General features: G+C 42.5%; 1 protein-coding gene across 1 annotated transcript in view; it reads right to left on the reverse strand.

Moving 5' to 3' along the window:
• Positions 1-8,869, reverse strand: part of suds3 (SDS3 homolog, SIN3A corepressor complex component) — a 40,838-nt gene extending 31,969 nt beyond the window's left edge. The window contains exon 1 of the mRNA XM_068005687.1: positions 8,547-8,869. Within this exon, the coding sequence (XP_067861788.1) occupies positions 8,547-8,658 (112 nt within the window). The 5' untranslated portion in view covers positions 8,659-8,869. The remainder of the gene's footprint in view (positions 1-8,546) is intronic.
• Positions 8,870-24,890: the final 16,021 nt, after the last annotated feature.

Genomic DNA, 24,890 nt, shown 5'->3' on the forward strand with positions numbered 1-24,890 from the left:
GACAAGCAACTTGTATCCCCTTAACCAATCAGTTGAAGCATTTTAATAAGCAGCACAAAGTCAGAACCAGGAAGTATAAGTTAGATTAGTGAATTCAATGTCAAATGAGGTACAGAAAACGAAATAAAAAGGGTAAGAAATATTGAATTAAGAGACAGAGATAAAAGAGACCGAAAGAAAAAGTAAAAAGTGTTTTAATTATTTTTTTTTAAATGTCCAACAACAATTAAAATCTGAACGAATGAGACATCACACATAAACTAAATGGTACAATTCTAAAGAGGGTGCAGGATCAGAAAGACCTGGGAGTATGTATGCACAAATCTTTGAAGGTAGCAGGACAGGTTGAGAAAGCGGTTCAAAAAGCATATGGGATCCTGGGCTTTATAAATAGAGGCACAGAGTACAAAAGCAAGAAAGTTATGTTGAACCTTTAAAAAACACTGGTTCAGCTACAACTGGAGTATTGTGTCCAATTCTGGGCATCGCACTTTAGGAAGGATGTGAAGGCCTTAGAGAGGGTGCAGAAAAGATCTATTAGAATGGTTCCAGGGTTGAGGGACTTCAGTTACGTGGATAGACTGGAGAAGCTGGGGTTGTTCTCCATACAGCAGAGAGGTTGAGAGGAGATTTGATAGAAGTGTTCAAAATCATGAAGGGTTTAGATAAAGTAAATAAAGAGAAACTGTTCCCATTGACAGAAGGGTAAAGAACTAGAGGACACAGATTTAAGATGATTGGCAAAAGAACCAAAAGTGACGTGAGGAAAAACTTTTTTTTTTAAACGCAGCGAGTAATTATGATCTGGAATGCATTGCCTGAAAGCGTGGTGGATGCAGATTCAATCATGGCTTTCAAAAAGGAATTGAATAAATATTTGAAGGGAAAAAATTGCAGGGCTATGGGGAAAGAGCGGGGGAACAGGACTAACTGGATTGCTCTTACAAAGAGTCGGCACAGGTGCGATGGGCCGAATGGCCTTCTTCTGTGCGGTTAACAATTCTATGACTTGTAAAAGTTAATTTTCCGTGCCAGAGAGGTTAGTTGTTTGTCAGTAATTAAGACTTGCCATGTTGTTAAAAGTGTGCTTAGACTTAAAATGATTTGATGTACCTTTTTATGGCAAGATTAGTTTGTAGCCATCAAGTCAGTGTAGGAACTTCAGGCCGTTCCATTCATTTGAATAAGAACATAAGAAGCATTCGACCGAGTGTGGCACCATGGAGCCCTTGTAAAACAGAAGTGAATGGGAATAAGGGGGAAAACTCTCCAGTGGCTGGAGTCATACCTAGCACAAAGGAAGATGGTAGTGGTTGTTGGAGGCCAATCATCTCAGCAACAGGACATTGCTGTAGGAGTTCCTCAGGTGCTTCAGCTGCTTCATCAATGACCTTCCCTCCATCATAAGGTCAGAAATGGGGATGTTCGCTGATGATTGCACAGTGTTCTGTTCCATTTGCAACCCCTCAGATAATGAAGCAGTCCATGTCCACAAGTAGCATGACCTGGACAACATCCAGGCTTGGGCTGTTAAGTGGCAAGTAACATTTGCGCCAGACAAGTGTCAGGCAATGACCATCTCCAACAAGAGAGAGTCTAACCACCTCCCCATGACATTCAACAGCATTACCATCGCCGAATCCCCCACTATCAACATCCCGAGGGTCGCCATTGACCAGAAACTTAACTGGACCAGCCACATAAATACTGTGGCTACAAGAGCAGGTCAGAGACTGGGTATTCTGCGGTGAGTGACTCACCTCCTGACTCCCCAAAGCCTTTCCACCATCTACAAGGCACAAGTCAGGAGTGTGATTGAATACTCTCCACTTGTCTGGATGAGTGCAGCTCCAACAACACTCAAGAAGCTCGACACCATCCAGGACAAAGCAGCCCGCTTGATTGGCACCACATCCACCACCTTTAACATTCACTCCGTCCACCACTGGCGCACCTTGGCTGCAATGTGTACCATCCACAGGATGCACTGCAGCAACTCGCCAATACTTCTTCGACAGCACCTCCCAAACCCACGACCTCTACCACCTAGAAGAACAAGGACAGCAGGCACATTCCCCTCCAAGTCACACACCATCCTGAATAGGAAATATATTGCCATCCCTTTATCGTCACTGGGTCAAAATCCTGGAACTCCCTACCTAACATTACTGTGGGAGTACGTTCACCACATGGACTGCAGCGGTTCAAGGCGGCGGCTCACCACCACGTTCAAGGGCAATTAGGGATGAACAATAAACGCCGACCTTGCCAGCGACGCCCACATCCTATTAATGAATTTTTTTAAAATAGGAGCTGTAGTAGGCCATACAGCCATTCAAGCCTGCTCCGCTATTCAGTAAGATCATTGCTGATCTTCTACTTCAACTCCACTTTCCTGCCCGTTCCCCATATCCCTTGATTCCCTTAGTGTCCAAAAATCTATCAATCTCAGTTTTGAATATACTAACCCTCTGGGTTAGAGATTTCCAAGGATTCACAACCATGAGTGAAGAAACTTTTCCTCATCTCAGTCCTAAATGGCCGACCCCTTATTTTGAGACTATGACCCCTAGTCCTAGACTCTCCAGCCAGTGTGAACAGCTTCTCAGCATCTACCCTGTCAAGCCCTCTTAGAATTTTATACATTTCAATGAGATCACCTCTTATTCTTCTAAACCCCAGAGAATATAGGCCCATTCTACTCAATCTCGCCTCATAGGACAATCCTCTCATTCCAGATTTCAACCCAGTGAACCTTCTTTGCACCCCCTCTAAGGCAAGTCTATCCTTCCTCAATAAGGAGACCAAAACTGTACACAGTACTTCAGGTGTGGTCTCACCAGAGCCCTACATAATTGCAGCAAGACCTCTTTGCTCTTAGACTCCAACCCCCTTGCAACAAAGACTCACATACCATTTGCCATCCTAACTGCTTGCTGTACCTGCATGTTAACTTTCTGTGACTCGCGTACAAGAATACCCAAATCCCTGACTACCAACATTTCTTAGACTCTCACCTTTTAAAAAATATTCTGCTTTTCTATTCTTCCTACCAAAGTGGATAATTTCACATTTCCCCACATTACACGCCATCAGCCACCTTCTCGCCCACTCACTTAACTTGTCTATCCTTTTTCAGCCTCTGTGTCCACCTCACAGCTTATTTTCCCATCTAGCTTTATATCGTCAGCAAACTTGGATATATTACACTTGGTCCCCTCATCTAAGTCATTGATATATATTGTAAACAAGGCCCAAGCACTGATCCTTGCGGCACCCCAGAGAGCCAGACGGCGAGATGTCGTTCTCGCGAATTACAGAGGCTGGTCTCATCTGGTACAGCAACTTCTGGATTTCCGCATTTGACTGCGTATATGCGGTCGCCGGAAGTTGCTGCACCAGATGCACAGAAATAACAGTGAGAATTGTAAGTCAGCAAAATATAAAACAGCATTTCACCTCCCAGTGCTCAGTCACCTTTGAGCATCCTCATACTGTGAGCATCTTGCCAGTAAACAGCGTCCTTTACAGTAAGTTTTATATTACTTAAAATCCACCCGTGTGCATCAACATGATAATTTGTTTGTTATCCCAAGTTATTCTTCTAGCAATGCTAATCAAGTGATTCTAATACCAACCTTCCGTCAATTAAAATTATATTGGGCTGGATTTTCCTGTGAATACATCGACGAGGCTAACAGAAAATTAGGCACTGGCATCAAGAGGCGATGGAGATGCATGTGGATTTAAGCAGAGAACCTCACAAAGAATCTTAAAAGCATTCCCTTCCTCCTGGTTTGTACAATGCTCAGAAGTAAACTCACGTGTGTACCATGGCTGCTGCTCCATACCAAAACTTGTCTAGTTTTCTGTCCCAATTCACCTCCCTAACTCAACTCCTGCCACTCTTTTTCCTAGTCTCTGCCGCTCCTACTCCACCTCCTTACTACACCATCCCCTTGTCAATCTCCTAACATATCCATTTCATTGCTGAACTCCAATCATGCTGCCATCCTAGGCTTTCATCTCTCCTGGACAGGTCTAATCTGGCCATCCTCCATAACACCTACACTACGCTGAGTCTCTCCAAGCAGCTATCAGGGCACCTCATTCACTATGCTTCCTGATGAGGCAATTACTCCAACAACTTCTTTATCCCCGTGCCCTCTCCAACGAATATTCTCATGCCCCCTTTAATGTCCTCCCAGCTCCTCGACATCATTCAATTTTGTCATGAATAAGGCATTTTCCATCCTGTATGATCACATCGACATGCATGTTCTGACCAAAACTTAATTTTGTAACAGTGACCCCTTCCTTCCCACTGAAGCCACCTGTCCAGGCTGCATGTTTCACTACATGCCCTGCCCAAACCAATGTGAAGGCAATGTAGCATTCATTTCGGCCTACTGCCTTTCTCCCCAAGCACATCACTCTCCAGCATCCTTCCCACCTCATCATTAAGGTGTCACTGCATACTGCCCCCGAGGGCCTCAACACTTTCTTTACTGAAATCTCCAACCGGATGTCCTCTCAATATCAGTATAGTTCAACTCCTCACCCTTGGTAATTTTAATCTGCATCTAAACTCACCCTGCCCTGCCTCTTCTGATTTCTCCATCCTCCTTGCTTCCATGAAAGTCCCCAACACTCATGTATCATAATAGGTACAGCACAGGAGGAGGCCATTCGGCCCATCGTGCCAGTGCCACTCTTTGAAAGAGCTATCCAATTAGTGCCATTCCCCTGCTCTTTCCCCATAGCCCTATAAATTTTTTCCCTTCGAGTATTTATTCAATTCCCTTTTGAAAGTTACTATTGAATCTGCTTCCACAACCCTTTCAGGCAGTGCAATCCAGATCATTACAACTCACTATGTAAAAAAAATGTTTCCTCATGTCACCATTGGCTTTTTTGCTGATCACCTTAAATCTGTGGCCCCTGGTTATCAACCCATCTGCCACTGGAAACAATTTCTCCCTATTTACTCTGTCAAAACTATTCATGATTTTGGACACCTCTATCAAATCTCCCCTAACCTTCTCTGTTCCAAGGAAAACAAACCAGTCTCCCCGCATTACTGAAGTCCCTGATCCCATTCTAGTAAATCTTTTCTGCATCCTCTCCAAGGCCTGACATTCTTCCTAAAGTGCGGTGCCCAGAATTGAACACAATACTCCAGCTGAGGCCTAACTAGTGTTTTATAAAGGTTTAGCAGATCTTCCTTACTTTTGTACTCCATGCCTCTATTAATATAGCCCAGGATCCCATATGCTTTTCTGTTTAAAACAGCCTTGTCAACTTGTCCTGCCACCTTCAAAGATTTGTTTATGTGCACCCCTAGGTGTGTCTGTTCCTGCACCCTCTTTAAAATTGTACCATTTAGTTTATATTGCCTCTCCTCATTCTTCCTAACAAAATGCATCACATCACACTTTAAATTTCATTGCATATAATTTCATCTTCCATGTGTCTGCCCATTTCAACAGTGTGTCTATGTCCTCCTGAAGTCTGTTACTATCCTTCACATTGTTCGCTACATTTCCGAGTTTCATGTCATCTGCAAACTTTGAAATTATAGCCTCTATACCGAGGTCTGGGTCATTAATATATATCAAAAAGAATAGTGGTCCTATACTGACCCCTGGAGAACATCACTGTATACTTCCCTCCAATGTGAAAAACTGTTCACCACTACTCTCTGCTTTCTATCCCATAGCCAATTTTGGATCCATGGTGCCACAGTCCCTTTAATCCCATGGGCTTTAATTTTGCTAACAAGTCTATTATGTGATATTTTATCAAACGCCTTTTGAAAGTCCATACATAACATCAACCGCACTACCCTCATCAACCCTCCGTTACTTCATCAAAGAACTCAATCAAGTTAGTCAAACACAATTTTCCTTTAACAAATCCGTGCTGACTTTCATTTATTAGCCCATACTTTTCCAAGTGCCAATTAATTTTGTCCCAGATTATTGTCTCTAAAAGTTTCCCCACCACTGACGTTAGGCCTGACCGGCCTGTTCATCCCTCTCTCCTTTTTTTTTTAAATGAACAGGGGTGTAAAATTTGTAATCCTCCAGTTCTCCAGCACCATCCACATATCTAAAGGAGGATTAGAAGCTTGTGGCCACAGCCTTCGCAATTTCCACCCTTACTTCCCTCAGTAACCTAGAATGCCTCCCAATCTTTGAAGTATCTCCTCTTTATCTTATCCAATATCACTACTACCTCCTCCTTTACTGCTAAAATGTCAGCATCCTCTTCTCTAGTCAAGACGGATGTAAAGTATTAATTTAGTGCCTCAGCCATGCCTTCTGCCTCCATAAGATGATCTTTTTTGTCCCTAATTGGTTCCATACTTCCTTTTTACTATTTATAGGTTTCCAAAAGACTTTTGGGTTCCATTTTATGTTAGCCTATAATCTATTCTCATATTCTCTCTTTGCCCTTCTTATTCTTTTTTTAGATCTCCTCTGTACTTTCTGTATTCAGCCTGTTCTCTACTGTATTATGAACCCTACATTCCTCATCCACCTCCTTTTCTGTTTCATTTTAATCTCTACATATTTAGTTATCCAGAGAGCTCAAGCTTTGGATGCACTTCCTTTCCTCCTCGTAGGGAGCCATCTCTTCCATTGTTCAATTACTGTTTTGCCTACTAATTTTTGATTCCAATCCACTGGGGCAAGATCCCTTTTCAACTCACTGAAATCTGCCGACCTCCAGTTAAGCATTTTCACATTTTATTGTCCCTTGTCCTTTTCCACAGCTATTCTAGACCTAATGATATTATGATCACTGTTCCCCAAATGCTCCCCCGCTGAAACATGCTCCACTCACCCCACTTCATTCCCCAGAATTAGATCCAGCACTGTTTCCTTCCTGGTTGGGCTGGAAACACACTGTTCCAGAAAGTTCTCGAACACATTTCAGGAATTCCTCCCCCTCTTTGCCCTTTACACTGTTATACCCAGTATATATTGGGATAATTGAAGTCCCCCATTATCACTACTCTATAGTTCTTGCATCCTTCTGTAATTTGCTCCTCTATCTCCTTCCCACTATTTGATGGCCTATAGTATTCACCCAGTAGCGTAACAGATCCTTAATTCTAACCAAATAGATTCTGTCTTTAACCCCTCAACCACATCATCCCTTTCCAGTGCTATAATAGTTTATTTGATTAATACTCTCACCTCCTGTCTTTCCTTCCCTACCTTTCCTGAATACCTTGTAGCCAGGAATATTAAGTACCCAATCCTCCCCTTCTTTGAGCCAGGTCTCATATTTCCACTATATCACAGTCCCATTTGGCAACTTGAGCCTGCAGCTCACCAACCTTATTTACCACATTACGTGCATTTACACACATGCACTCCAAGCTCATCTACATTAATGCAAGGGAGGAGGGGTTAGAGATTGAGAAATTCAGCCTCAATTTTAAAATTCTCATCCTTGCTTTCAAATCCCTCCATGGCCTCACCCCTCCCTATCTCTGTAACCTCCTTCAGCCCTACAACCCGCCAAGATCTCTGCGCTCCTCCAATTCTTGTTTCTTGCGCATCCCCGATTTTAATCGCTCCACCATGGGCGGCCTTGCCTTCAGCTGCCTAGGCCCTAAGCTCTGAAATTCCCTCCCTAAACCCCTCTCTCCTCCTTTAAGACACTCCTTAAAATCCACCTCTTGGACCAAGCTTTTGATCACCTATCCTAATATCTCCTTATGTGGCTCAGTGTCAAATTTTGTTTGATAACACTCCTGTGAAGCACCTTGGGACATTTTACTACATTAAAGGCACTATATAAATACAAGTTGTTGTTGTTGTTCTTGTCGAATCCATCCAGTAAACTTTGCTGCACAGCACTTGAGTGTGGAAACCAACTGAGGGCAGAATTGGGCTGAGCTATAATTTCTTTCAATGTCAAACATCCTACCAACACTCACTATCTAGACTCACATGTTAATAACAGCTACTTGCACAAGGTCCTGGAGGAGAACTGATGCCCAAATAATTCTACACGAACTTTTGGGTGGAGTGGGAAGGAGAGAAGGGAAAATACCCAGGTCACTTCAATTTCTCAACAGTTCTGTGATGTGACCAAAGCTAACCTGGTTCCAACTATCCCACATCTAGAACTGACTGAAGCCTGCAAATATAAAAAATGCACACCCAAGTTAAAAGGAAAATATTCCCAATGGGATTGAAATGTTCATGATTATATATGGAATTTGAAAGTATGTGGAGCATTTAATGAAAGAGCAAGGAGTATAGCTGGCAGTGTGTGCCTATTGGAGTTGTGAAAGTTTGTCCAGGCTCTCCCCTCTTCACCCCCAGCCTCTGTCCTTCTTACCCCCTCCCAAAGCAAGATGTAAACATGTCATCCATTTTATAACCAGCGTCCGCAGGTCTCCCTCATATCGGCCTCCTGTTACCAGTCTCTCTCCCTCAGCCGGTCGCAGCCTCCTGTACATGAGGCCCACCGTCAACCGCCCGCCTTCCATTTTAGACCCACAACTCCGGTTTATCTAATTTCACCTTCATCCGAGTCGCGGACCCGGAAACTGCGGTCGTCCTCGTCGTCGACGCTATCCAGCTCCTCCTCGTCGTTGTAATAGTCCACAATGGGCGAGAGGAGAGTGGCGGACATCTTCCCCGCGGAGCCGTCCGCCCCCCCTCCCACAGCAACCGCAGGACCGGGCGCGCTACCGCCTGCCTGAAGGGCGTGGGGGGGGGGGAACCTCACACAACAAACGCGGCGGCAGCGGCCACCGACACCGGGTACAACAATAACACCACCACCGCAGCCACTCACGACCTCCGACCGGCGACAAGAGGGAGCCCCGCCGCCCAAGCAGGGTTATTGCTGTCAGGCAGTGGCAGAGACACCTCACCAAAGGGGCCATGAACATGTGGGGGCACTCGGACTGCAACAAACCCTCTGAGCCCCGGGAGGGAGCGCGCGGCCGCTCTGCAAGAAAATTTAATTTTTTTGTTGCATTTTATACATTGTTTGCAATTATTTTAATCACTATGCTTTGTACATTGTTTACGACGATTTCAAATGCTGCAATTTAATTCTGCATATTAACAGTTTAATTGCTGCAGCTCACTTTTGCCCGACTTATTTGCTATATAACTTTTTCTTTCACGTAAATGGGTTTTATGGCAGCCAACACGAATAAAAGATTTCTGTTCCGATGAAAGAAAGAACCTGAAACGTTAACTCTGTTTCTCTCTCTCTCCATGGATGCTGCCTGACCTGCTGAGTGTTTGCCAGCATTTTCTGTTTTCATTTCTGATTTCCAGCATCCGCAGTATTTTGCTTTTGTAAAAACAATTCAGGTCGTTTTGGAGCGAATTGTGAGTAAGACGTCGCCACAGTTTATTGGAGTTTATAATCTTACTGGTGGCTCAAGGCTAACTGCTTTCTTTTATTCGTTCACGGGATGTGGGCGTCGCTGGCGAGGCCAGCATTTATTGCCCATCCCTAATTGCCCTTGAGAAGGTGGTGGTGAGCCGCCTTCTTGAACCGATGCAGTCCGTGTGGTGAAGGTTCTCCCACAGTGCTGTTAGGAAGGGAGTTCCAGGATTTTGACCCAGCGACAATGAAGGAACGGCGATATATTTCCAAGTCGGGATGGTGTGTGACTTGGAGGGGAATGTGCAGGTGCTGTCGTTCCCATGTGCCTGCTGCTCTTGTCCTTCTAGGTGGTAGAGGTCATGGGTTTGGGAGGTGCTGTCGAAGAAGCCTTGGCGAGTTGCTGCAGTGCATCCTGTGGATGGTACACACTGCAGCCACAGTGCGCCAGTGGTGAAGGGAGTGAATGTTTAGGGTGGTGGATGGGGTGCCAATCAAGCGGGCTGCTTTATCTTGGATGGTGTCGAGCTTCTTGAGTGTTGTTGCAGCTGCACTCATCCAAGCAAGTGGAGAGTATTCCATCACACTCCTGACTTGTGCCTTGTAGATGGTGGAAAGGCTTTGGGGAGTCAGGAGGTGAGTCACTCGCCGCAGAATACCCAGCCTCTGACCTGCTCTCGTAGCCACAGTATTTATATGGCTGGTCCAGTTAAGTTTCTGGTCAATGGTGACCCCCAGGATGTTGATGGTGGGGGATTTGGCGATGGTAATGCCGTTGAATGTCAAGGGGAGGTGGTTAGACTCTCTTGTTGGAGATGGTCATTGCCTGGCACTTATCTAGCGCGAATGTTACTTGCCACTTATGAGCCCAAGCCTGGATGTTGTCCAGGTCTTGCTGCATGCGGGCTCGGACTGCTTCATTATTTGAGGGGTTGCGAATGGAACTGAACACTGTGCAGTCATCAGCGAACATCCCCATTTCTGACCTTATGATGGAGGGAAGGTCATTGATGAAGCAGCTGAAGATGGTTGGGCCTAGGACACTGCCTTGAGGAACTCCTGCAGCAATGTCCTGGGGCTGAGATGATTGGTCTCCAACAACCATTACCATCTTCCTTTGTGCTAGGTATGACTCCAGCCACTGGAGAGTTTTCCCCCTGATTCGCATTGACTTCAATTTTACTAGGGCTCCTTGGTGCCACACTCGGTCAAATGCTGTCTTGATGTCAAGGGCAGTCACTTTCACCTCACCTCTGGAATTCAGCTCTTTTGTCCATGTTTGGACCAAGGCTGTAATGAGGTCTGGAGCCGAGTGGTCCTGGCGGAACCCAAACTGAGCATCGGTGAGCAGGTTATTGTTGAGTAAGTGCCGCTTGATAGCCCTGTTGACGACACCTTCCATCACTTTGCTGATAATTGAGAGTAGACTGATGGGGCGGTAATTGGCCGGATTGGATTTGTCCTGCTTTTTGTGGACAGGACATACCTGGGCAATTTTCCACATTGTCGGGTAGATGCCAGTGTTGTAGCTGTACTGGAACAGATTGGCTAGAGGCGCAGCTAGTTCTGGAGCTTATTGGTACTATCTCTATCAACCCTGTCCCGTGCTGCTTAAATCAAACTGTATTTTTAAAAATAAAATTGTATTCCGTCAAAGAAAGTTAACTAGTTTACTTAATCTAAAATGCTTTCGGAATAATGTGGCATTATTCGAATTTAAAAGACCACCTCCGTTCTTTGGTCAGTGAGCAGGATTTATCAGCGACTGAAGCACGTTAATACTGAGGACGATAATAATAATGACCCCGCCGCCGAGTTGTGGAATGGGTGATCACTCGGTTAAAACAAATTTATGGAATTATTCTGCTTTCATATTCTGTAACACGTGAGCGCCTTAAAAATTATAGGGTTTAAAATTGAATGTTTTAAATAGGCACTTATATCTTGAAAAGACAGCAACATATGATTTTAGTCATAATGCCGATTCAAGTAAAGCTATGCATGTCTGCGGTTTGATGTGGAATCGCATTCTTGTCTCCAGGAAACAAGCGAGTGTGCCAAACACCTTTTTTCGTGTCCTTATAAATTGTTGAGTTTCCCAGGCGGCAGCAGAGAATCACTGAGGGAACTATTTGCTTAGGTAGCCCTCCTATTACATAAATCAGATGTGTTAAATTAGTTCAGAAACTCATTCTTCTGACTTTTTTGTATGTCCCTCTCCATGTGGTTCCCTTGTTTCTACCCCTGCAATCACATTTCTTGACTGGAGCCAATCTAAGCATATTTTGTTTGACATCAATAAAATTCAAAAAGTATTTATTTTCACTGCCATTTTCTACCCATGTTCCTCCCTGAAAACATTGGGGATAATTTTGACTTTGGGCAATCGTGTCAAACGGCCGATATCAGATCAGCCACCTGTTGTACATCTCTCCCAAAGTCAATGGAATGAAAATCAGGAGAGATGTATAATGGGCGGTTGATTTGATATCGCCTGTTTTACACTATTGCCAAAAGTTAAAATTACCCCCGTTGACTTCTTACTGGCACTTAGTTCTGAGGGCTCTGGACACTGTTCAATATCTTGCTTAAGTGCCCATTACTCATATGTGAGCCTTGACAATAAGTATCAGCAAAGACCGATCCTATCCTCACCCATGAACCACCCACTTGCACTTCAAACATGGATCACTGAATAGCAATTAGGATTGGGCACCTGGGCCAATTTTTCCCTAACCCAGCCACTGAACCCAATCATAATATCTGTACTGGGATCAGCTAATTCAGCACAGGCCAAGGATGAAACATATGGCCTTCCTAGTCAGTGGATAAAGCCACTTAGCCATTGGGGGATCCTGCTGGCTCTACCCTATGGCTACCTTGATGGTGATTTATCATTCTCACCAGATGACTCCCTTAGCTACTAAGATGGAGCTACTTGAATAAATGTTCCCTGTAGTGAAATGGTCTAAATAGGCTCATTCTGCAACCCTCCGAGATCGCTGCGCTCATCCAATTCTGGCCTCTTGTGCATCCCTGATTTCCATCACTCCATCATTGGCGACCATGCCTTCAGCTGCCTGGGTCAGAAGCTCTGAAATTCCCTCCCTAAACCTCTCCGCCTCTCAATCTTTCCTCCTTTAAGTCGCTCCTTAAAACCTACCTCTTTGACCAAGCTTTTGTTCACCTGTCCTAATATCTCTGTGGCCCGGTAACAAATTTTGTCTGATAATGCTCCTGTGAGGCACTTTGGGACGTTTTACTACATGAAAGACACTGTGTAGATGCAAGTTGTTGTTGAATAGATTGGCAGCTGCCTATGAATTCCTGGCTCACCCGCAGGGAGGGTCACTGAGTTACATTGAATCTACAGCACAGAAACAGGCCATTCGGCCCAACTGGTCTATGCCGGTGTTTATGCTCCACAAGTCGCGACAACTGCCTGCCTTTCCTGTCTGCAGCAGGTTGGCACTGAAGAGGGAACATGGGGTGACTGCCGCTACACTGAAGGCTTTCTGCAACCAGTGGGCACTGCAGGATGTTCATTGCATAATCAGTCAAAATAATGAAATACTGATCTAGTTCATGTTAAGACTCCATTTGGACCCGGTTAGATTATTTTTAGTAGTGCCCTCTTAAAGGGGGCACTTGCAGTACTGACTTTTGTCCGGTGACACTGGGGAAACCCAGTGCCGCCTTTACCAGTTTAATTAAAATACTCAAATCCCTGGTCTTGGCCATGGGGAAAAGGTCAAGTTATCAAAAGTAAAAAAAAGGGGAAAATAACTGGGTTTCCTTTCTATGTATACTTTTGACATTGCCGTCTGAAATGTGACCGACATGCGCTAGGCCGAAAACTAAGTTATGCAACATTGTGTACTTCCTGTCCACATGCCTTTCTTCCTGTTGTCACGATTTGAGTATAATTATACTGAATTCAAAGCTGCTTAATTTGAATAACCTGATAATTCAACTTTAGCAGTAAATTCCCACTTGTCTATTCTATTTACATTGCCTAATTCACATTTTTGGATAATTCAAATTTTATAGTACAAAAGTGACTTTGAATTATCAGAAATAGACTAATGCTTTTTACGTCATTTATAATGAAAATTGCTATGTAATTATTCCCAATGGGCAAAGCTATGTAAAGTAAGTTAACATTTTATATAATAGGAAAAGCCTATCTGCCGGTCACACTGTCATTTCAGAGCTCCCACCAATGATGATTCCATTGCATGAATCACCTATCTCCGCCCACCATTCTGTTTTTTTTACTACATTTTCAGGATTTTCACCGTTTATCAGATGCTTTAAAGCCAATGAATTAATGGAGCAGTTGTCACAAGTATATATGCAGGTGTCCTATAGCATTGCTCATGTAAGTCAAGTATTATGCTGTTTTACACCATGATATTCACAATGTTTTACTGGTAAGGTGGAGATGGCTTTAAATAGCACAAAGTCTAGTTAGAAGGTTACAATAGTGTAGTGATTATATTATTGGACCAGTAATCCGCAGGCCTGAACTAATAATCCTGAGAACGTGAGTTCAAATCCCACCATGCCAGTTTGAGAATTTGAGTTTAGTCTTGAAAATAAAAGGCTGGTTTCAGTAAAAGTGACCATGAAGCTGTCAGACTGTCATAAAAACCCAATTGCTTTTATTGTCCTTTAGGGAAGGAAAACTGCTGTCCATCCCAGTCTGGACTTTATGTGACTCCAGTCCCACACCAATGTGGTTGGCTCATAACTGCCCTCTCAAGTAGCCCAACAAGCCACTCAGTCAGGGTGACTAGGGATGACCAATGCCTGCCTTGCCAGTGACATCCACATAAGAAATAGGAGCAGGAGTAGGGCATACGGCCACTCGAGCCTGCTCCGCCATTCAATAAGATCATGGCTGATCTTCGACCTCAACTCCACTTTCCCACCTGATCTCCATATCACTTGATTTCCTTAGAGTCCAAAAATCTATCAATCTCAATCTTGAATATATTCAACAACTGAGCATCCACAGCCCTCTGGGATAGAGAATTCCAAAGATTCACAACCTTCTGAACATAAGAACATAAGAAATAGGAACAGGAGTAGGCCATATGGCCCCTCAAGCCTGCTCCGCCATTCAATCAGATCATGGCTGATCTTCAACCTCAACTCTACTTTCCTGCCTAATCCCCTTATCCCTTGATTCCCCTAAAGTTTGAGTGAAGAAATTTCTCCTCATCTCAGTCCTAAATGGTCAACACCTTATCCTGAGGCTATGCCCCCTAGTTCTAGACTCTCCAGGCAGAGGAAACAGCCTCTCAGCATCTACCCTGCCAAGCCCTCTCAGAATCTTGTTTCAATTAGATTACCTCTCATTCTTCTAAATTCCAGAGAATATATGTAATAAATTGGATAGCCAGCTGGTGAAGGATAGAGTACTAGAGCCTGATCTTCAGTTGCTTCCAAGCCTTTATTCACAGAGATCCTCATCACCCAATCCACACTCTTGATAAGCTCTCATATAAATGGATATGAGAGTCCCCAATTGATATGCACCACCTGAATACAATTAACACCAATTGATATAAATCATATGGATACAATTAACAGATTCCCTTCTCTCTCTTTAAATAAAAAAAATAAACTTTATACATTACAATACAAACAAAAATTTCAAAAATCAAAAACTTCCATACTCTGCACAACTTGTACTATTCAAAACATTACATTGTGAGGCGACCTTTCTCCAGGAGCCCTAATAATTTCTTTGTACATGTATTTCTTTTAGTAAAACAATCCAACAGTTGATGGCTTGAATCCACACATTTAATTTTAGAGATTTCCTTTCTCTCCAGCATTTGCTTCAAGCCAGCAAGGTCAATCCGTAATCTTTTCTCACTCACATTTTTCGTAGAGTGTACATTATCCCACAATGAACGAGTGTCTACATGACATTCAATGGGTATACTATCTTCAGTACTCCCATTGTACAGGATGTCACTCAAAATATTTGCCAAATAGAATCCATATCCAGTGCATCGACAAGAGCCAGTGTTTCAGCAGCTTGAGTACTTTTAAAAACCCTTTTTATTTTCTTAGCTTCCCAAGCTAAAGGACAACGTTTCCCATTCTCACCCATAAGAAACACTATGAAACCAGCTGCACTAGAATACCCATCCAAAAGATTAGCATGTGAAGCATCACTAAAGATAACTAGCTTCATTTTCTTTGGATCACCGAAAGATGGAACTTAAATACACATTTATCTCTATTTAATTTTTGTAATGTTTTATTTGCCCGTAAAACATTCCCTACTTTTTTTTTATTCGTCCATGGGATGTGGGCGTTGCTGGCGAGGCCAGCATTTATTGCCCATTCCTAATTGCCCTTGAGAAGGTGGTGGTGAGCAGCCTTCTTAAACTGCTGCAGTCTGCGTGGTGAAGGTTCTCCCACAGTGCTGTTAGGAAGGGAGTTCCAGGATTTTGACCCAGCGACGATGAAGGAACGGCAATATATTTCCAAGTCGGGATGGTGTGTGACTTGGAGGGGAACGTGCAGGTGGTATTGTTCCCATGTACCTGCTGCTTTTGTCCTTCTAGGTGGTAGAGGTTGCAGGTTTGGGAGGTGCTGTCGAAGAAGCCTTGGCGGGTTGCTGCAGTGCATCCTGTGGATGGTACACACTGCAGCCACTGTGCACCGGTGGTGAAGGAAGTGAATATTTAGGGTGGTGGATGGGGTGCCAATCAAGCGGGCTGCTTTGTCCTGGATCGTGTCGAGCTTCTTGAATGTTGTTGGAGCTGCACTCAACCAGGCAAGTGGAGAGTATTCCATCACACTCCTGACTTGTGCCTTGTAGATGGTGGAAAGGCTTTGGGGAGTCAGGAGGTGAGTCACTCGCCACAGAATACCCAGCCTCTGACCTGCTCTTGTAGCCACAGTATTTATATGGCTGGTCCAGTTAAGTTTCTGGTCAATGGTGACCCCCAGGATGTTGATGGTGGGGGATTTGGTGATGGTAATGCCGAATGGGGTGTTTCTTGAAGTGCTTAACTCCAACACACCAAAACTAGCATCTGGTCTCGTCTAAGTGCACAACCAGTTCAACTGACCAATCAAGCTTCGTAATTGCTCTGTCCCTTCTTTAGATATAACATCACCTTTCTGTGATGACCTAGTACGATTCAATGGGATGGGAGTAACACTGTCCAAATAGGACTGTTGATTTAAAGTTATACCAGACCCACACTGCTTAATATCTAATCCAATATATTTAAAAGCCCCACAGGCCTGACTCCCAATTTTAAATTCTACTCTAATCTTATTAATGATGAATGTCTCAAATTCCACAATACCACCCCATAAGAAATCATCAACGTGCGTCATGAAGATTCCTGAAAGTTTTCCGTTATGGTACCAATAAAACATTGCGGGATCTGATTTTAGTTGAACACAATGTATTTTCAGCAAAACAGGTCTCACCGAAAAATACTATACTCTGAAAGCATCATTCAGGCCATAGATGCAATTGTCTAGTTTCCATAGTTTTCCTTCCACATCTGCTGCTTCTTTAGGTGGTTTCAGAAACACTTCTCTCTGAAAAGTATCGCCCTGCAGAAATGCGGCTTTTATGTCCAGAGTCGTACAACACCAGGTTATAGTCCAACAGCTTTATTTTAAATCACAAGCTTTCGGAGCTTAGCTTTAAATCACAAGCTCTGAAAGCTTGTGATTTAAAATAAAGCTGTTGGACTATAACCTGGTGTTGTACGACTCTGGACATTTGTCCACCCCAGTCCATCACCGGCATCTCCACATCATGGCTTTTATGTCAATTGACCTACATGCCCATGAATATGTTGCCAAAAGAGCCAACAAGATTTTTAAGATTACCTTTCCAGCAGTGGGAGAATCCACTCTAACATCTGTATCACCCAGTTTCTCTTCAAAACCCCTAGTTATCAACCTTGCTTTAGCCTTATAAATCACATCTGCAAGGACTTTTTCAGTACATCTATGCGACAAAGATGGTTGACCCTCAGAATAAACTCCAGATTCTTTCCAACTTCCTTTGTTTTGCCTCTCATACTCATTTATCCTTAAGTTTATTGGCAGCCATCAAAACTTCACGATCAAGAGGACTTCTGCTTCTAGTTTTGTTATGTGACTGTTCTGTGGTCTTTGTTTCACTGTCTGACCCTAGTCAAGCTATGTCTTCTACTTCCTCTTCTATGTCTGTAGGGACTACTACAGCGAGATCTCCCTCTTTCATCTCTAGTTCGTGATCGTTTCCTGACATGAGATTCATTTCCGGACTCCCTATCACTACTTGTACTCCGCTTTTGTACTCTCCACACTTTTACCCCATTCTGCCTGTCCATGGACCTCACTGCATGGCCATTATCCTGAAGATTCAACCAAAATTTAAACCTACCAGTAGCTTTACTTGCACGTCACAAAATCATTGCATCCCTCCATTCATTACTCCCTTCTGGAATATATATCACTCGTGTACCCACTTTGGGTAATTGTTCTGTGGATGTGATGTCTCTGTGACGTGTTTCTTAATCACTGACATTACCCACTGTCCAGCCCTTGATCTACCTCAGTCTGTACCTCAGGAACCTCATCAAAAAAATCATGAACATCTGAAGCACAAGGTGCCTCATTTACTTCTATCAACTGCTCAGAGTCCAAGATTTTATAATTAATTCCAATCAATCATGAGGAATGAACCTTAACGGTTTGATTGCCATGTTGGACAAGTACTATCACGACCTATTACCTTACCAGGGCCTTTCCAATCCCTATGACCCTCTCTTTTATAGTATACCAAATCTCCTGAATTGAACTCTGTCTCAGATGGTCCAATATGATGCCTCAGTGCTCTACAAATTTTCTCTGATACCTCAGCCTTGATAAAAGCCTGTCTCCCTGCTTGCACAGCATTTAAATGCTCAGAAAAAATGGCACTAATTGTAGTACCTTCTAGATCAGGAAGATTATCACAAAGAACAGAAGTTAATTTGGGATTGTGCCCATAGACTAGTTGGTAAGAACTATATCCTGCAACCATCTGAAGAGAAATCTTTGCATGAACTGCCCATGCTAGGGCAGTTGACAATTTACACTCTGTTCGATCAGCCAAAATTTTATACACCGTTCTGTCAATCACAGCATGATTCCTTTCACAAAGACCATTGCTAAAAGGGCTCTCAGCTGCTGTATTCATGACAATTATATTCACATATCTCTGAACTCCAAATTAGCGAATTCACCTCCATTATTTGTCAAAAACTTTGCTGGTGCCCCAAGTCCAGTCCCTATCCATTTTTCCATAATTTTATCTAGAATAACCTTCTTCTCCTTACTATATATTAGTGTAGAAATACTAAATCTTGTAGCCAGGTCAATAAAATGTAAGACGAAAACATTTCTATCTTTGTCCCATACATTTAGATCCATGGCAACTACCTCGTTAAATTCACGTGCTTATGGAACACTTAAAATAGGACATCGGGATATCTATCTATACTTGTTGCAGATGTCTCGGTTCTCACTAATCTCTTCTATTAGCCTTGTATACTCCTCATCAACCACAGCTGTATCTTTTAGCAGGATTTTTAAACATTAACAAGTCGAGTGGGCAAATTGTCTATGTAACTTTAAGACAATTTGTTTTTTTTCTCTCTTATCCTTATCTCCTGATGTCATTAATACTTGTCTAACATGCTGAAGAGAAGCATTAGGTTTTATTAAGGGGATACAATAATGCCCTGACAGAGTAAACTGCAGATCAAAATGATTGCCGCATCATGTTCCGTGTCAATTTCATTTTTGCCTTTTTCATGGAAGGTTTACCCAAAAGCATAGGTATCTCACTGGAGACTACATCCATACTTATAAAATGGCTTCCTCCAGCTATCTTACATGGAATTACTACTCTCTTGAGTGACCTCAAGGTTTTGTCATCTCCAAACCTAAAACATGTAGAACTTTTATATTCCTTAACCTTGCGTCGATCCTCACTACTTAGTGAATCAAGATAACATTTTAACCAATCTACTCCCCAGTTGAAGTACATGCACTGTCTAACACCACACAACTAAAGGAACCCATGACTAATACATTCATTATAGGATTAAAACTCCTTGTGGCCAGTATAAACTGTTCATATTCATCATTATCTTCATCAGAAGTACTTTCTCCATGCTTCATTTCAAAGACCCTGCATCTTCGTTCTGGACAATTCACCACATAATGATACTTGGAGTCACATCTAAAGCATCTACTGATTTTTCCTTGGACATTCCTGGAATTCAGTCGCCCATTATTACTGTCCCAATTTTGTCTACTGTTGATATAACTGGATTTGCTGTACCTGCTTTCATCAACAATCTGGCTATTTTTGATCCTTCCGTCATATTGGCGCCTGCGTCCAATCTCTTGAAAATTTTGAAACCTGATTTGGCACCTGCGTTTAGTATCTGGATCATTTTGAAACCTGGTGACCATCAAATCTTGTTCTCCTTGTGTCAAAGCAGAAGGCCTCATTTGTTCCATGAAGGAATGACTGTTTCCCCAGGAATTTTTTTAAGGCAGCAGACATTTGATCCAATAGAGTTTCCTTTTCCAAGAGCTGGATACCAGTTAGGACAGTTGCCTGTTCATATGTGACAACGTAACACAATCTAGTAATTTAAACGCTAATACCGATCCAGGGATTCCCAATTTGAGCTTCTTCAATTTTTTGAACAATTTGTTAAAGTCCATGATATATTATTCCATTGAATGACCGTCCATTTTCCAAAATCTATCAAATGCTGACCAGGTCTCAGAGACACTTAACAGGTCATTTTTCTTGTAGATCTGATCCAGAAATTCTATTAGAAAGGTAAAACCTTCATCATTATCCAAAAGATCTGCATCCATCTCAGAAAATACCTTACTTCTGATTTTATTTTGTTCAGGAAGCGACAATGCCAAGGCCATACCTTGTTTTGTCATTGGCAGAGTGGTAACCCATGTCCACATGTCAACCTCATTGTTCCACTGGTCATACGGTTCGAACTCCAAGAATATCAGAGGGTAATCGTACCCTGACGATTTAAACTTGTTTTCTGCCATTTTCTACAATGGCCACTAGGCTTTTAAGTTTTTTATAACATCCAAAAAAAATCGTAGTTTCCAACCTTCACCTTTACGTAACCATCCTCTGCTACCATGTAATAAATTGGATAGCCAGCTAAATTGGTGAAGGATAAAATACTAGAGCCTGATCTTTCGTTGCTTCCAAGCCTTTATTCACAGAGATCCACATTACCCATACCACACCCTGGATAAGCTCTCATATAAATGGATACATGAGAGTCTTCAATTGATACACACCACCTGAATACAATTAACACTAATTTATATAAATCATATGGATACAATTAACAATTTAGACCCCTTTTACCCAACCTCTCCTCATAGGACAACTTTCTCATCCCAGGAATCAATCTAGTGAACCTTCCTGGCAGCGCCTCTAAGGCAAGTATATCCTTCCTTAGGTAAGGAGACCAAAACTTCACACAGTACTCCAAGTGTGGTCTCACCAGAGCCCTGTACAATTGCAGCAAGACTTCCTTACTCTTATACTCAAACTCCCTTGCAATAAAGGACAGCATGCCATTTGCTTTCCTAATTGCTTTCTGTGTTTCGTATACAAGGGCACCCAAATCCCTCTGAACACCAACATTTAATAATTTCTCGCCATTTAAAAAATATTCTGCCTTTCTATTCCTCCTACCAAAGTGAATAACCTCATATTTCCCTACATTATACTCCATCTGCCACCTTCTTGCCCACTCACTTAACCTGTCCATATCCCTTTGCAGACTCTTTATGTCCTCCTCACAGCTTACTTTCCCACCTAGCTTTGTATCATCAGCAAACTTGGATACATTACATTTGGTCCCTTCATCTAAGTCATTAATATAGATTGTAAGTAGCTGAGCCCAAGCACCGATCCTTGCGGCACCCCACTAGTTACAGCCTGCCAACCTGAAAATGATCCCGTTTATTCCTACTCTCTGTTTTCTGTCCATTAACTAATCCTCTATCCATGCTAATATATTACCCCCAACTCCATGAGCCCTTATCCTGCATTACACCCTTTTATGTGGCACCTTATCGAATGCCTTTTGAAAATCCAAATATACTACATCCACAGGTTCCCCTTTATCTACCCTGCTAGTTACATCCTCAAAAAACTCTAATAGATTTGTCAAACATGATTTCCCTTTCATAAAACCGTGTTGACTCTGCCTAATCATATTATGATTTTCTAAGTGCCCCGTTACCACATTCTTAATAATAGATTCCAGCATTTTCCCAATGACTGATGTCAGGCTAATTGGCCTGTAGTTCCCTGTTTTCTCTCTCCCTTCTTTCTTGAATAGCGGTGTTACATTTGCTACCTTCCAATCCACTGGGACCATTCTAGAATCTAGGAAATTTTGGAAGATCATCACCAATGCATCCACTATCTCTGCAGCCTCCTCTTTTAGAACCCGAGCATGTAGGCCATCAGGTCCAGGGGATTTGTCGGCTTTTAGTCCCATTAATTTCTCCAGTACTTTTTCTTTACTAATATTAATTACTTCAAGTTCCTCACTCTCGTTAGACCCTTGGTTCCCCATTATTTCTGGTATACTTTATGTTTTCTTCTACTTTGAAGACAGATACAAAATACTTGTTTAACATCTCTGCCATTTCCTTATTCCCCATTATAATTTCTCCTGCCTCAGCCTCTAAGGGACCCACGTTTACTTTCCCTACTCTCTTCCTTTTTACATACTTGTAGAAGTACTTACAATCTGTTTTATATTTCTTGCTAGTTTACTCTCATATTTTATTTTCTCCATCTTTATCAATTTTTTGGTCATCCTTTCCTGGTTTCTAAAACTCTCCCAATCCTCAGGCTTACTACACTTCTTGGCAACCTTATAAGCCTTTTCTTTTACTCTAATACTATCCTTAACTTTTTTAGTTAGTCACGGATGGATCAATTTTCCCATAGAGTTTTTAATTCCTCAATGGAATGTATATTCGTTGAGAATTTTGAAATATTTCTTTAAATGTTTGCCATTGCTTATCTACTGTCAGATCTTTTAATCTAATTTCCCAATCAACCTTAGCCAACTCGCCCTTCATACCTATCTAATTGGTTTTGTTTACATATAAGACTCTAGTTTTGGACTTAAATACATCACTCACGCACTCTATGTGAAATTCTATCATATTATGATCACTCTACCCCAGAGGATCCCTTACTATGAGATTACAAATTAGCCCTGCCTCATTACACAAGACAAGATTTAAAATAGCCTGTCCCTGGTAGGTTCCATGATGAATTGTTCTAGGAAACTGTCTCAAGTGTATTCCATGAACTCATCCTCCAAACTACTTTTGCCAATTTGATTTAGAAACATAGAAAACATAGAAAATAGGAGCAGGAGTAGGCCATTCGGCCCTTCCAGCCTGCTCCACCATTCAATATGATCATGGCTGATCCTCTATCTCAATACCATATTCCTGCTCTCTTCCCAAACCTCTTGATGCCTTTTGTGTCTAGAAACCTATCTAGCTCCTTCTTAAGTATATTCAGTGACTTGGCCTCCACAGCCTTCTGGGGTAGAGAATTCCACAGGTTCACACCCTCTAAGTGAAGAAATTTCTCCTCATCTCAGTTCTACATGTCCTACACCATATCCTGAGACTGTGACCCCTCGTTCTGGACCCCCCAACCAGGGGAAATATCCCCCCTGCATCCAGTCTGTCTAGCCCTGTAAGAATTTTATATGTTTCAATGAGATCCCCTATCATCCTTCTAAACTTGAGTGAATACAGGCCGAGTCAACCCAATCTCTCCTCATACAACTGTCCTGCCATCCCAGGAATCAGTCTGGTGAACCTTTGCTCTATGGCAAGTATATCCTTTCTTAGGTAAGGAGACCAAAACTGCACACAATACTCCAGGTGTGGCCTCACCAAGGCCCTGTATAACTGCAATAAGACATCCTTGCTCCTATACTCAAATCCTCTTGCAATGAAGGCCAACATACCATTTGCCTTCCTAACTGCTTGCTGCACCTGTATGTTTGCTTTCAGTGACTGGTGTACAAGGACACCCAGGTCCCTTTGTACATCAACATTCCCCAATCTATCACCATTTAAATAATACTCTGCCTTTCTGTTTTTCCTTCCGAAGTGGATAACTTCACATTTATCCACATTATACTGTATCTGCCATGTATTTGCCCACTCACTCAACTTGTCTAAATCGCCTTAAAGCCTCTTTGCATCCTCCTCACAACTCACGATCCCACCTAGTTTTGTGTCATCAGCAAACTTGGAAATATTACATTTGGTTCCCTCGTCTAAATTATTGATATATACTGTGAATAGCTGGGGCCCAAGCACTAATCCCTGCGGTACCCCACTAGTCACTGCCTGCCACCCCGAAAAAGACCCATTTATTCCTACTCTCTGTTTCCTGTCTGTTAACCTATTTTCAATCCATGCCAGTATATTATCACCAATCCCATGTTCTTTAATTTTGCCTCTTATGTGGGACTTTATCAAAGGCCTTCTGAAAATCCAAATACACCACATTCACTGGTTCTCCCTTATCTATTCTACCAGTTACATCCTCAGAAAACTCTAGTAGGTTTGTCAAACATGATTTCCCTTTATAAATCCATGTTGACTTTGTCTAATCCTGTTGATATTTTCTAAGTGTCCTGTTATCACATCCTTTATAATAGACTCCAGCATTTTCCCTACTACTGATGTTAGGCTAACCAGTCTGTAGCTCCCTGTTTTCTCTCTCCCTCCTTTTTTAAAATGTGGCAAATAGTGGGGTCACATTTGCCACCCTCCAATCTGCAGGAACTGTTCCATAATCTATAGAATTTTGGAAGATGACAACTAATGCATCCACTATTTCCATGGCTATCTCTTTTAGTACTCTGGGATGCAGATTTGCCCCGTCTATATGATGATTAAAGTCCCCCACGATTATTGCATTGCCTTGGCTACAAGCTCCTCTTATTTCTTGATTAATAATCTGTCCAACGGTATAACTACTGCTAGGGGACCTATAAACTACCCCCACCTGTGTTTTCTGCCCCTTGTTATTTCTTATCTCCACCCACACTGATTCTACTTCCTGTTCTTCCGAGCCAACATCCTTTCTCACTACTGTATTTATGTTATCCTTTATTGTCAGGGCTACTCCCCCCCCCCCCTCCACCCCCATCTCCTTTTCCATTTTGTCTGTCATCCCATGAATGAATATATTTTTTAAGAATTGTTAATTAAACAGAGTCTTTTAGAGTTTGATTGTTGGCAACTTTGCAAATGGGAACGTGCTCATCAGTTTTAGGCTCCAGCTCAGAAGCATAGCCCATTTTAAGATTGTTATGCATCTGTAATAAAGTGTGATATCTGCAGTGTGATGCCTGCAGTCTGATATCTCCATACACAGATGT

The sequence above is a fragment of the Heptranchias perlo genome, chromosome 25 (genome assembly GCF_035084215.1).
Source record: "Heptranchias perlo isolate sHepPer1 chromosome 25, sHepPer1.hap1, whole genome shotgun sequence".
NCBI lineage: Eukaryota > Metazoa > Chordata > Chondrichthyes > Hexanchiformes > Hexanchidae > Heptranchias > Heptranchias perlo.